At 57.5% G+C, this 13808-nt stretch overlaps 3 protein-coding genes across 3 annotated transcripts; 2 read left to right on the forward strand and 1 right to left on the reverse strand.

The window, feature by feature from the left end:
- Positions 1-167: 167 nt before the first annotated feature.
- On the forward strand, positions 168-6334 carry B0T15DRAFT_535220 (uncharacterized protein). Its single transcript, XM_062869491.1, has one exon. The coding sequence runs from the start codon at positions 441-443 to the stop codon at positions 5889-5891; it is 5451 nt and encodes a 1816-aa protein (XP_062719784.1). The 5' UTR covers positions 168-440; the 3' UTR covers positions 5892-6334.
- Positions 6335-6354: 20 nt separating this feature from the next.
- On the reverse strand, positions 6355-8127 carry B0T15DRAFT_535221 (uncharacterized protein). The gene is made up of 2 exons (XM_062869492.1): positions 8105-8127; positions 6355-8047 (listed from the first exon to the last, which is right to left on the reverse strand). The coding sequence occupies exon 2, from the start codon at positions 7804-7806 to the stop codon at positions 6667-6669; it is 1140 nt and encodes a 379-aa protein (XP_062719785.1). The 5' UTR covers positions 7807-8047; positions 8105-8127; the 3' UTR covers positions 6355-6666.
- Positions 8128-9671: 1544 nt separating this feature from the next.
- On the forward strand, positions 9672-11564 carry B0T15DRAFT_398711 (pyridoxal phosphate-dependent transferase; the record flags this gene model as incomplete). The annotated part of the gene is made up of 8 exons (XM_062864965.1): positions 9672-9771; positions 9842-9887; positions 9956-10074; positions 10143-10421; positions 10497-10528; positions 10590-10847; positions 10915-11033; positions 11126-11564. The coding sequence occupies 8 exons, from the start codon at positions 9672-9674 to the stop codon at positions 11562-11564; spliced, it is 1392 nt and encodes a 463-aa protein (XP_062719786.1).
- Positions 11565-13808: the final 2244 nt, after the last annotated feature.

The following is a 13808-nucleotide window of genomic DNA, read 5'->3' on the forward strand; positions in this document are numbered from 1 at the left end:
TCACCTGAACTCTGCCAGCTCTCTGGGCTGAGATGCGGGGCCACCTGCTTCCCGGTTGCTAGGGAAATGAGAGGTGGCACCCCAGCCAGCCAATCAGTCCATGTGTAGCTGTTTACCCCCAATACGCGATCGGCCGCTCCCAAAATGAGAGTCGACCAATCTTGATAGCGGCCTCGCTGATTACTTGCATTCGCATTCCCATGCTTCTGCGACCATGTGTCGCTGGTACATTACATTTTAACTTTATACAATCCGATTTCTTAACCCACATCAACTGGGGACGCTCCGTTGCGCATACCTCTCGCCGCACTGCAGTGCCGACGAACCCCGCCAACTAAAATTCCGCCTGCGCTGCTACGTGTTCCCACGCCTTGATGACTGCTTGATACAGCAACTCCGCAGACACGCCGCATTCCTGGGGATATCCACCGTGCGCCACTATGGGCCACGCCTGGCTCGACTCTCTGTCGGAGGACTGGGTGTCGCAGCCCGGATCCCCGGCCAACGACGGCTCCTTTGCCGAAGCTGCAACTCCGTCCCCGGCCACGAAGCCGCTCCCAAAGCCGAAGACTCCTAGTAGGATACCGCGATTTAGCCCGCACCATAAGAAATACCAAAATTCCATCGATGGCAGCAGTAGCAACGGAGGCAAAGTCCTCGGCGAACGGAGCCTCAACGAGCGGTTAGCCGCCTTGTCCCGTCCCACGCCGTCCAAGCTCTCGCAGGAGATCAGTCCCAGTGGCCGCGACTGCCATGCCTGCCGCTCCGCCTCTGCTTCGGCAACCAACTCGGTCGTCCGCAGAACATTCCTTCGCAAATCAACGGGCGCATCACAAGACAAGGGGAAGGAAGGGGAAACGCCCGAGTGGAAGAGGCGCTTGGTCTATGGCGATTTGTCTTATGGGGAACAGCGGGACCTCTTCACATCTGCAGGGACAGGGTTGGAGAACATCTTCAAGCCGCCTCAGCAGACACCGGGTCCATCAAGAGGGGGCGATGTCGATGCTTCCTCGCAAGTAGAAGAACCGCAAGTGGATGCCGCCATGCCATCTAGCCCGCCGCTCTATCAACGCGATCCCTCGACAGTCGACATCCACGTGGACGGGCCGATGGAAGAACAAGAGCTTCCCCAACAACCCCAAAGACAGGGGCCCGCGGGGATGCGATATAGACGCTCTGAGGAGTCGCCCGATGCGAGCAGGTTATCCGACGCCGGTATGCCGCCAAGTGGCCGTTCCCAGGGAGGCACCCAGGCGGATCAAACAGCACTGTCGGAGGACGTTGAGTCGCGCAGAGTCAGTGGCCGAAGCGACTTGCGCCACGAAGACTTTAGTCCCATTCTGCTCGAGCGGCGTGAGGCGAGCAATGGCAAGACGATTTATGGGCCGGCAGACCTTCCGCCGGACGAGCTTCGGAAGCGACTGGAGACACTACAGCTAAGCCAGAAGTACCTCACGGGTGGTGCCGATGAGGGCTCTGTCCGTGTAAACACCGCATCACGGAATGAAGGGGCAGGGGAGTCTTATGGCAGACTGGAGGCATTCATCAACTTTCAAAGGGGTGGTCGATCCAACGAGGGATCATTCCGCAACCGTGTGCTGAGCTCTGCTCTTAGCGACAGCTCTGAGCTCCATCCGGAGGAGTCATTGCAGGCGAGTACGCCGAAGCAATTCCCCACAGTGAGAGTCGAGCGCTGGGACTCGTCTGAGAACAGCCCGGACCTCCCCCGTGCTCCTGATCCGAGCCCTGACAAGGGTCTCGCACCACCCCAACCAGGCAACAACAGCCCTTTGAAACTGTTCCAGCCTTACGACACTTTTACCAGTCAGACACTGATGAGGCGGCTTAGCCAAATGCACGGAGAATTCGGCGATATATCATTCTCAATAGCCGTGGACGGCAACAGCCCGTATCTAGCTGCGACTCCGTCTTGGTTACTGCCCCCGCCGACAGCGAGTGCGAGTGGGAGCAGGGACCAGCACTCCAGCAATCCAAATTGGTTCGGAGTCGGAGAGCTCGATGGCTACGAGTTCAATGAGGAATTTTCTCACATACCCAACGACCTGTCCGCCATGGACGGGGACAAGGAGAACCGCGGCCCCCGCGAAGACTCCATGTCACCTCCGCGGCCCCCTATTTTCGACGTCAGCCACAACTCTTCCCCCTCGTCGGCAGCAGACGTCGTGGTGCACCGGCGACGGCAAAAGTCTACAGCCTCCCACACGTCACGACGTCCTGGCAGGGCGTCGTTCCCGGCCTATTCTGACCTGCTCTCTACGCCAGGCAGGCAGAGAGATGCATCCGGCTCGGAAATCAAGCGGCCCCGCACATCTCCTTCGAAAGACCATCCTACTCCAAAGCGGCGCAGGACCCTGCACAAGTCTGATGTTTCATATGGAGTAGACGACTTCGACTCGGCAGTCGACTCGGTTCAGCTGTCACACCAGCAAATGCAGTCCGCTCTTTCCATGTCCCGCCAAGATGCGCGGAGCAGCGACCGATACGATATGCAAGAGGCTGTAGCACCTGCAACTGGCCAGGCGGTGCGGCCTCGCACACCGACACCGAGCCAGAGGTCCTCATTGCAGCGCGAGCGCCAGCCCCTTGCCGAGATTGAGAGGTCGCCTGCTCGTTCCAGCAGGCATGGGCAGCCTCCGGCGCCGCTCCCAGTGGGCAGCGCAAGGGAGACGAACAGGAAGGTCTCCATCAAGACGGAGGACTTCATAAATGAGGCCAACAAGATCATGGCCATGATCCGCAGCAAGGCTGGTCTGCCCAGCGGCCTGGCCAGCGTGGAGGAATCAGACGAAGAAAAGGTCCAGGGGTCTCCGGAACTGGACGGGTCTTTCGAAGATTCGACCCAAGAGCCGTTCGACCGGCCACCCAGTCGTGAGGGACGCCCTCCTCTTACTCGCAGATCCACAAAGCAGGAAGACCCGATCCTTGCTGAACAGCTCAAGAAGTACAAGGAGGCCAGCGACATGGGCGACATGATTACTTCGTCCGTGCGTTCGAACAAGCTTGCCCAGGAGGTCAATCATGCCGCTGAGGAACAGGAGTCGGGAGCGTGGCCCAGCAGGCGGAGCCGGCACTCGGCGTCTGGTGCCGGGACAGTCAGCGACCTGCCCAAAGTCCGCATTTCCCAAAACACCGATTGGCAAGAACACCCGTCCACCAACGGCGTTGACGATAGCGTGCCGTCTCAGGGCTCGGCCAGCTTCCCTACCCAGAGTACTGGAATGTCCATGCCGACTGGTTCGTCTAGAGGATCATCAAGGGGATCAGGATCCGATGCAAGAAAAACAATCATGCCGGAGAGCGTCTCGCATCTGATTCCGGACCAGATCGGGAGTATGGTTTTGGACAGGCAGCGTAACGTCTGGGTCAGGCGGAAGGGGTCGGAGGAGTCGAGGAGAAGTAGGAGTTTCTCTCAATCCGTGGCCAGCGAAGACGACCCCTTCGCTGGTATCCCAGACCTCACCGTCGACGTCACCAGGGAGATGCAGAACCTGAAATTGGCCGCCAAAAAGCAGTTCGAGCTTCAAGACCGCCTTCCAGGCGCTGCGGAGATCAGTCCTACAAGAGCCCCTAGGGTGGGCTCAGCTACAAGGACGACCCCTGATGCGAGCCCCGAGTCCCTGACCCATATCAATTATGCAAATCATCCAAGCAATGCCGAAGAGACCGGTGAGCATGAACCAAGCGGGGACAGCAGTCCAGCGAACGAGCCTAGGCGACTCACCATCAGCTTCTCCTCTCCCGTTGCATCCGTGATCCAGGATGTCGCCGGTATCAACGACACGGGTATGGAGGGAAACAACCGTGACCAGGCCGCTGAGATGCTATATCGAGACGCACCAGCTCGGGACAGGAGGAATATCTCGATTCAGGCAAGGTCCCGCAGCGCTTCGCGCGGCCCAACCCGCTACCTCTCCGTCAAAGGCCGTCCTTTGATGGGGCGGCCCGTGTCCAGAATCGAGGAGCGGGATGAGGAGTCAAGTCCCAATAGATCCCAGGATCAGGAGCCCACTTCTGGGATGGAACTCAGCGTGCTGGGAGACTACAGCGTTGTCAGTCGCGAGCACGGTCGGCGACAAGCGAGTCTCAGCTTCCTGGTCGCAGCTCCGGCTCAGGGTCAGAACTGCCCTGCCGCAGGGGTTGATCAGGCCGCCGTCATCAGCCAGTACGTTGGGACGTTCTCGCTCAGCCCGCTCTCGGAGTTCACCATCCATTGCGGCGAGGACACGCTCCCTCTCGAAGCCAGTTATGTGGTGGATAATCACCGCCTGGTTACCGGCGATCCCTCGAGGCGCGTCATGTCGATGAGCATGCGCGAGCTCGTGGATAAGCTCGCCGAAGTGGAGCCGTTCGAGCCGTACTGGGAAGACATGCGGGAGCTGGAGCTGCGCGACAAGGGGTTGAGTAGCCTGCATACCCTGGACCAGTTCTGCGGGAAGCTCCAAAGCCTGGATGCTTCCAAGAACAAGATTAGGAATCTCGGCGGCGTGCCGTCCTCGGTCTTGCGCCTGAGGATGACAGACAACCAGCTCTCGAGCCTCACCGCCTGGAACCATTTGATGAACCTGCAATATGTTGACGTCTCGAACAATGGGCTTACCAGCCTTTCAGCCTTCAAGAGCCTCATCCACTTGCGCAGTTTGAGGGCGGATAACAATCAGATTACGAGTCTAGACGGCATCAAGTTCCACAAGGGGCTGCAGATGCTGCGCGTCAGGGGCAACCTTATGGAAGAAGTAGACTTCGACGGAAGCACACTCCATCAGCTCACCGAGCTGGACCTCAAGGGCAACAGAATCAGCCAACTCGCGCACGTCGGGCAGCTCCCCGCGCTGAACTCCCTCAACCTTGAAGCCAACCAACTGTCAACCTTCTCCGTCGAGTCCGACGAGCCCATGCACTCCCTCCGCTACCTCCGCCTGGACGACAACAAACTCACCTTCCTCAACGTCCAAAAACTACCCCACCTCCGCCTCCTGCACGCAGACCGCAACTGCCTCGTGCAAATATCAGGCTTCTCCCGCGCCCGCCGCATCGACAGCCTCTCGCTGCGCGAACAGCGCGGGACCGCACCGCTCAATCTCGCGCACTTACTCTCGCGCGCCTACGAGGTCCGCAAGCTCTACCTCTCCGGCAACCTCCTCGGCTCCTTCTGCCCGACAATCGACCTGCTCAACCTGCAGTTGTTGGAGCTGGCCAACTGCGGCTTGTCGGCCCTGCCCGAGGAGGTCGGGCTCATGATGCCCAACCTGCGCGTGCTCAACCTCAACATGAACGCCCTCGCCGACCTGGCGCCGCTGCGGTGTGTGCCGCGGCTGAAGAAGCTGTTTGCTGTGGGTAACCGGCTCGCGGATCCGGCGAAGGTGGTAAATACCCTTGCTGGCTTCCAGCATCTGGTCGTGGTCGACCTGAGGGATAACCCCGTCACGCAAGGATTCTATGCGTCTGTGCTGCAGCAGGTGCGGGTTGTTCTGCGTAGCAAGGTGGGCGGTGGTGGTGGTAAGGGTGGTGATGATGGGGAAGAAGGAGAAGAAGAAGTTGGGGAGGCGGAGGAGGAGGAGCAGTTCATGCTGGCTGATCAGGACCCAAGGAGGGACGAGAAGTATTGTGCGCGGTTGGATATGGATACCCGTGTGAAGAGGAGGCTGTATGAGACCATGGTGGGGAAGAGGTGTGCCAGGGTGAAGAAGCTGGATGGCCTGTCGTTGAAGAGAGGGGTAAAGGGCGGGGCGGAAGATGAGAGGGATGTGGTGTGGCTTGCTATGGCGGAGAAGGGGCTTGTGAACGCCGTCGACGAGAAAGTGGATGCTGGGAAGGGTAATAAGGCGGTTGAGCGCTGCAGCCGGTGGCCGGCCGAGGACAGCTTTGCTTGACTGTTGAGCTGACGCCGTGTGGGCGTGGGCATTACGGGCGTTGGAAGTGTGTTGCGCTTTGTTTATTTCCAGGGTGGAATGGAAACAGATGTTGGACTTAGGTATGGAGGGTTGGTTTCAGGTTATTTGTAGAGCTTTGGGAGCAGGATCCGGCACGGCGTTAGGTTGTCTGTAACAGTACTGGTCTGGTGTATGGTTACTAGCATTGTATGCGGCGGTTCTGGGGAAGATTAGGATAATGATTCAAGGGACATGGCTTTGGCCATTCACTACCCCGTTCGAGGCATGGCATGGCATTGCTACTAGTACTCTCATCATAACTGTCTGACATAGGGATTCTCTATCAAACCACCCGTAGTAAGGGGCTCTGTTTGACTTGTTAATTATTGATTAGAGCTTAGTACTGTCTGCTACGACACACGGTAGCTATCACTGAATCAGGATCACACTCTGTTTATAGTAACGTCGTCACTGCAAGAAGTTAAGGCCAATCCGATGTCGTTCTGTATTGATGGATATCAACCTAGCCATACCCACTATGGCAGCATCATTCTCATGCGGTATTCGCACTAGTCCTGCTTTTAACCTCCCACGAGCATCTGAAGCAGCGAGGATAGAGATAGACGGGGAAACCCAATACCGTGCAAAAAGTAGATATAAAAAAAAGCCATGTTCCCCAGCGTTCTTCTTCCCATCCTCAACTCCTAACGCCTGCGCAAGCCATCGATCACTCAGATCTAACCCCCCCTCCCCTCCTCCCCTTTGTTTCGGTAAGTTACGGAGCAAGGTGATTCCGACTCCGTCCGGACTCAACACTGATCCGCCGCCGATCCAACCTCTTGACCACGGCACCGAGCACGACTTTGAGGATAGCATCCGCCGACAGCACGTGGTGCGACCCCTGCCTGCCGTCCCAGGTGACCGTGTCCACCATGTCCCTCACGCCGCCGCCCTGCTCGGCCAGGCCGTCGTCCAGCTCCTTCAGCGCTGCCGCCGCGCCGGCCTCCCGGCCGACCTGGAAGAACTGGATGCCCACCTGATGCGGCGGCGCCTCCAGCCTGTCCAGCTTCTTGGCCAGGCTGAGGATGACCGCCTCCGGGTCGTCCGTCGGCACGCCGTCGGTGATGACGATCATGTTGACCGGCTTGACGCCGCACTCGTCCGGGTTGCCCGTGCGCGCCACCGCCGCCTCGTACTCGCGCAGGTAGGGTTTCAGGATGTGGTTGATGCGCGTCCCCGTCGGCGTGCCGCCGGCCGGGCGCACCGTGTGGAACAGCCGCTCGACCTGGTCGGCGCTCTTGATGTTGCAGAAGCCGCCCGCGCTGCTGTTGTTGTTGTCCCCCGTGGAGTAGCTGCTGCTGCTGCTGCTGCCGAAACGGGAAGTGCGGTACCTGGTGTTGCTGCTGTTGGAAGTGTTGCGCGCGTTGAGGAAGTAGACGTCGATGCCGTTCTCGTCGTGGGCGGTGCAGGTTGGGGCGATGGCGCGGATGGCTTCTTTGGTCTCGCGCCAGGATGCGCCCTGCATGGACGCGCTGTCGTCGACGAGGAAGATGGTGTCGAAGGCGCTGAGGAAGGCGTACGGGTCTTCGGGGGAGGTGATGCTCGGGTCGGAGCGCGCGCTGGAGTACGACGGTGCCGGCGACGGGGCCCGGTCCGGCACCGGGGCGTTGTTGATTGTGATACTGGGGTTCGCCGCGGACGACGAGGCACCGGCGTCGGCGGTCGGGGCTATTGCCGAGTACGGCGGCGGAGGTGGGTCATTGGGCCCCGGTTTGAAAGACTGTGGGGCCGGGCTGAACGGGTTGTTGGAATTCGGGCTCGGATTCGGGCTCGGTGAGCGAGAACGTGACTTCTTCGACAGCTTGTCCCTTAGGGACCCGAGCAAGGAACGGCTTGGAGATAGTGGCGGTGTCATCGTGGAGGCGATTTCTTGCAATATGCTGCAGGCCCGGAGGCTACCTGACCAGTCGGCTCTCGTTCCTTAAAGGCAATGGAAGAAGGCAACTGATTTGGAGGCGAAGGTCTTAAATGCCACGAGTGGAGGAGCAAACACCAAGAGGCAAGGTGCGACCAAGTGCTTTGCGCTAGGCAAGATTGATTGCTGAAACTGAAGTCAGGCGCCTGTTGTAACTTGTGCCGCCTAGGGCATTCCCATTCTTTATGCTCCTCAATCACTTGATCGTGCTTTCTGGTGGATACAGCATCTGACCTACATTGAAGACCCAAGAGCGGTTCCTGCCTTGCCGAATGCCTTTGTAGAGGCTCTGGCGCGTAACTGAGTTTACTGAATGCCATCGCGATCGAAAGACACACAGTGACACCTCAGGAATGGAAGTGTGGAGGGTGATGGTGGCTGAGCTATGGTCGTCGATATGCTCAGCCACGGCGACCCACATCACGAGCTATTTGTCTGTTAAGATTCGCACGATGATGTGCCGACTGCTCTAACAGGTTCTCAACAACGGGACTGAGGCGATGCATAAAGTGCCTCGTGCTGGGCAAGCCTTTCACCCCATTGAAAACCGCCGACCCAAAGCCATCGGATCTACTTGGATGTAAGGGACCTTCTGCAAACTGACTTGAGCCGCAGCAGAAGGTCTCTTGCTCGGTGGCTGATGTTGCCCATTCTCGAAGACTACCAGATGACCTTGGCGGTATCAGCCCGTGTCCCGTAGTGGTGTGTGTTGCAGTCATGACTCGAAACCAGTAACTGTGGACTAAAAGGCGAGTGGCAACCAACCCATTGAGAACACCGCCAGTCCCCAATCTCACTCTTCAATCCTTTGGCGGGTGTTAGAGGCCTTGCGTACCTATCTGACGTGAGCCCCGGGTCATGAGGAGCCCGGTCGCTGCCAGGCTGCCTAGAACGCATGACCTGCAGTCGGACACGTTGGTGTAACGACTCTGATGTTCTGTTCAGATCTTGGAGTTGACGACCCGGGCGACCCCCCGCCTGCGGCTATCCGATTTCTTGGCAGGGGAAATGAGCTCGCAACCGGGTGGCATTGCCGGGATTTGCCGCCACCCTGCGACGGACCCCGCCAGATCCACCCCAACGCGTCTATGGGGCCCAACAGCGGGGTAGCTGATTGTCATGGCGGGGTGTTGAATGAATTCGACTTCCCAATTATCATGGTATCCGGTCCCTCGATTCGGAGTCCTCTTCTTGTGTTGCACATGAGCTTCGATGCCAATATCCCCAATTTGTCTACTGTACAAGCTAGAGGCTAGGTTGTGGACAGCTACAGCTAAGTGAAGGTAGCGTAGTGACACAGCTCGCACCCGTAGGTCGTGGCTTCTTCCACTCATTCTGCGTGACCTTGACCGAGCGATGTGCGAGGATGCCACGAACATCCCAGCTTCCTGTAGCCAGTCGGGTCGCCATGTCACCCTGGGTTTACGTGAAATGTGGACGACAGGCACCTTAGACGGTAAATGACGGGGCGACAGTAAACCCGGCGGCGGTGACAGAACTGGCAACTGGCATTGGGCAGGATCGCGAAAAGCTTCCTTTTTGTTGGGTCCATCTATGCAGTTGCGGTGAGCCCGATTCTACAGTCGAGCCGCAGGAATAGCGTATTCTTGTGCCGCCCACTGCCCCTCATAACTGCGAGGTGAAGGAACTGAGGCCTTGTTTTCAGCTGGGGCGTTTGGTATCTTCCTATTTATCTGTTTATTTCCCTACCATCTGCTTCCTCAGATTTTGGCATTCTCAATTTGCTGGCAAACGCCCCATAAAAAGTCTGCGACGCGGTCCTCCCTTATTAGGCAGCCGCCACCATGTCGGACGTCTTTGCGAACCGCAAGTTCAGCATCAACCGCAACACAGGCGTTCCGAGACCGGCACGCCGTTTCTCGGTCGGAGAGCCAGGGTTGAGCGGTATGCAAACATCTGCACGCTATCAATATAAGCAGAGAGCGCGTCCTGGCCTGCTAACATGGGCTACCAGAGGCCAGCAGCAAGGTCCACAGACAGTTCCGCGCTGCTCATGAGGGGTGCGTTAACAGCATTGGTCCAACTCCCTCTTACTCCCAAACACCGTGCCACTGACACGACTTGGCAGCCATCTCCCCCACGCTGGACTAGACGCTACCAGAGCCTCGACCGGCGTCGTCTGGTGCACGGAACAAGCAGCCGAGCATGGCTTCCTCGAGGAGCCCGAAAAGTGGGCCAACCTAGGCCGTATGTATCATCCTTCCACGATGAGTAAGATAGTCACTAGCAGCGTGAAAGCTGACCATGTCCATCAGAGGGTGCTCCCGAGGTGGATGACGATATCGAAGGCTGCTTCCCGCGGCCGCAGCACATCGACATCAGCACCGCCAGCCGTGAGTATGGCCCTACGGCCGGCATCAAGCCCCTGAGAGAGGCAGTTGCGCGTCTGTACAACGAGATGCACCGCAAGGGCAAGCCCAGCCAGTACACCTGGGAGAACGTCGCCATCGTCCCCGGCGGCCGTGCGGGCCTCATCCGCATCGCTGCTGTCTTGAACAATGCTTATGTCGGGTTCTTCATTCCCGACTACACAGGTATGAAGGCAAAATATATGCATAATGGTCCCATGTCGTAATGGCGGGCGACCTGGAGGCTAATTACGGGCTTAGCATACAACGAAATGCTGTCTCTGTTCAAGAACGTATGGAACTTCATCCTACCCCTGAGTAATGATGATCTCAAAACAATGCTGACATGATCAGTTCGCCGCCATCCCCGTTCCTCTCTCAGAAGAAGACGGCTACCACATCCACCCCGAGAAGATTGCCGAGGAAATCGCCCGTGGAACCAGCGTGATTCTCACGTCCAATCCCAGGAACCCCACAGGCCGTGTCGTCCAGAACCCGGAGCTGGCCGAGATCCAGGACCTGTGCCGTGAGCGCGCCACGCTCGTGAGCGACGAATTTTACTCAGGCTACAACTACACCAGCGGCTGCGACGGCTCGACCATCAGCGCTGCTGTAAGTGGCCTTTTTTCCCTCATCTTTTCTTTAGCAAGTAACCTCCCTTTCGCTGACATAAAACCAGGAAAACGTGATCGACGTCGACGAGGACGACGTGCTGATCATCGACGGCCTCACCAAGCGCTTCCGCCTGCCCGGCTGGCGCGTGGCATGGATCCTGGGCCCGAAGGAGTTCATCAAGGCGTCAGTTGCTTCTTTCCCCTATTTCTCCCTTCCACCCCCCAAGCGCTCCAGTTCCACAAAAAGACTAACATCTGTACTCTCTGGCAATCTAGCATCGGCTCGTGCGGCTCCTACCTCGACGGCGGCACCAACGTTCCCTTCCAGGAGGCGGCCATCCCGATGCTGGAGCCGTCGCTGGTGAAGCAGGAGATGGCGGCGCTGCAGCGCCACTTCCGCGAGAAGCGCGACTACGTGGTCAAGCGCCTGCGCGACATGGGCTTCACCATCCGCCACGTGCCCGACTCGACCTTCTACCTGTGGCTCAACCTCGAGGGCCTGCCGGGCCCCATCTCGGACGGGCTCAACTTCTTCCAGGCCTGCCTGGCCGAGAAGGTCATTGTTGTCCCCGGCATCTTCTTCGACCTGAACCCGTCGAGGAGAAGGGATCTGTTTGACAGCCCCTGCCACCACTTTGTGCGCTTCTCGTATGGGCCCCGGATGGAGGTGCTCAAGATGGGGTGTGATGGGATTGAGAGGGTTATTAACAAGTAAGTTGTTTTGGCTCTGACTGGTACCCGACTAAACGTGGCGGGTTGCTAGGTTCGTCTCTCCATATGCTGACTTTTCTGCTTTCAGGTTCAAGACCTTCGTGAGCCACTGAGTTGGAGAGGGAAGTAACGGCCGTGTATGAGCCTGGGTTGGATCGGATTCAGAAGCCCATAGTCTCCTATTGGATCGAAGTTCCGTTGGGGGTAGAGGTGTGATAGATGGTCGTTATATATTGCTTTATGTCACATCTCACCTAGAGCTTGAGGTCATATCCCTGCCATCTCCGTATGATCTCGTCTTTGCCAGGTTGAGAGTGATAGAGATGCTTGAGAAGTTAGAGGGCCCTGATATCTAGATAGCAGCGGGCTCCCTTATTCTTCAACAGCAATCTCCGAATGGGGACATGTCGTCGCGCCCTGTCATTGCCCTACTTTGCTCCTCCAGCTCCGCGTTGACAAGAGTCTTTCACGTATCCAACCCACGGCGGTATAATCTCAATAAGGCCACGTCCCCATCATTGACCATTCACGTGCGGCTGCAGCGAGAACAGCCATGCCGTCCTCCTCATACGCAGTACTACGACTTCGACTAGCTTACCAACGTTGTGTCGGACGCCATCCTGTCTATAACGGGGGTTGATAGCTCATCAGTGGTGAACAGGAAATGCTACGTCCCGTGTTCTCAACGGCCGCCTCGACCACTGGAGCTGGCCAGCAACTCAAAAGCCTCTTGCCCTTCTCTCTGGCTGGCCAAACCCCTGAGTGCAGTCGCAGAAATCACAGCTCGACTTGACGAACTTGTCAGACACGAAGACACATATGTCTCATCAGTCGTCTTTGTAGCCGGTATGCTTCGCTCGCCTTTAGTTTTTCGTAGGCAGTTGCCATCCCTCGGGCCTTTCTCTTAAGTGGGCATCTACCTACTTCCCGTAGACTTGTGGTGGGTTTATAGAACTTGATGCTTGATTTGGACGCTGACTTCACGGAGTAGGAGAGGGAGATACTAAGGCTAGTTAGCTCTTTGGAGGGTATCATAGGGATATTGACGCGGGATACTGCACTGGTGGGAAAGCCAAACCGGCCAATGTGCGAAATCGTGGCAGGCCGGGCAAGGAAGTTGCCATACATGGGGAACATCATTGAACCGACTTCCAACGGCGCCACAACACAAAGTGTCCAAGTGGTTCACCTCGGTGCACCCACACGCCACGGCGTCGCAGACCCTCTCGCCCCGAGATGGCTTGGGTTTGATTCAGATTGTATCCAGCGAAGTAAAACCCCTGGTGGGGGGTCTTCGTAGCCACCGACCGCCCAAGCAAAAAGATGCGATGGGGAGGCTTGGTGGTGAGCCTTTTCTCTCCCATCTTTTTGTGCCTACCCAGCATTCGCATTTCATGTCCCAGTCCACCCATATGGTCCTCACTCAACTGCTGCTCATCGATATCCTCTTTCTTCTTCCCAGAGGCACGGCGCCGGCTGCTGATGGTGAATTAGGTATCGCATACGAATACTAGAATCAGACCCGGTTGCTTTTATCAGCTCATATCATACATACGTCTTTGCCGAGGTCTGTTCCGCCCAAATCCCGAGTACTGCCAGTTTTGTTTGATTTGGTATTGCCGGAGAGAGGAGAGAACTTCATAAAAATGACGGGAAGCTTTGCCCCCTTTGTTTGTGGTACTGAGGAAGAGATAATAAGTGAGGATGCTGCTGCTCTGTATGGTTGTGTGGGCAGTGGCGCTGGAGTAGTAGTTCCTCCGATTGGAACGGCCGAAGGGGCACAGGTCTCCGCTGTCGTTCCGTTCGGGATCGTCGGTGGTCGCAACCAAATACAGGGCAAGGCCAGTCGACGAGTGGGAGGAGCGGTGGTGTAGCGGATGAGGTCTGACGCGAAGCGAAAATGGTGGACGAATGTTTTGGGATCCTTTCTTTGCCGTAGCCTAGCTCAGAAGGCATAATCAAGGGGCGTAGATGGTGGCTGAGAGTTTACCAGAGCACGTGTCTAGAGACGTGACTGTCAGATGAAGAGTACTGTTCGGACAACGGTTGCGGTTTGGTTGGCAATTCGTCGAGGCCAGAGGTGGTTGGCGGCAGAAGGCTGGATTTGGCTGGAACCTTGAAAGACCACCGAGGTCTCGGGTTCCGTCTGTCCCGTTTCGAACAAGACCGGGGCAAGGTCGTGCTGGCATAGGCAGAGAAAGCCGCAGCAAGCCGGAAAGCCGAGAGCAGCACAAGCCTCGGTAGGTAA

Source organism: Chaetomium strumarium (assembly GCF_033439665.1).
Source record: "Chaetomium strumarium strain CBS 333.67 chromosome Unknown B0T15scaffold_5, whole genome shotgun sequence".
Lineage (NCBI taxonomy): Eukaryota > Fungi > Ascomycota > Sordariomycetes > Sordariales > Chaetomiaceae > Chaetomium > Chaetomium strumarium.

Coding starts and splice junctions, on each gene's coding strand:
- B0T15DRAFT_535220 (XM_062869491.1), top strand. CDS start 441: ATGGGCCACGCCTGGCTCGACTCTCTGTCGGAGGACTGGGTGTCGCAG.
- B0T15DRAFT_535221 (XM_062869492.1), bottom strand. CDS start 7,806: ATGACACCGCCACTATCTCCAAGCCGTTCCTTGCTCGGGTCCCTAAGG.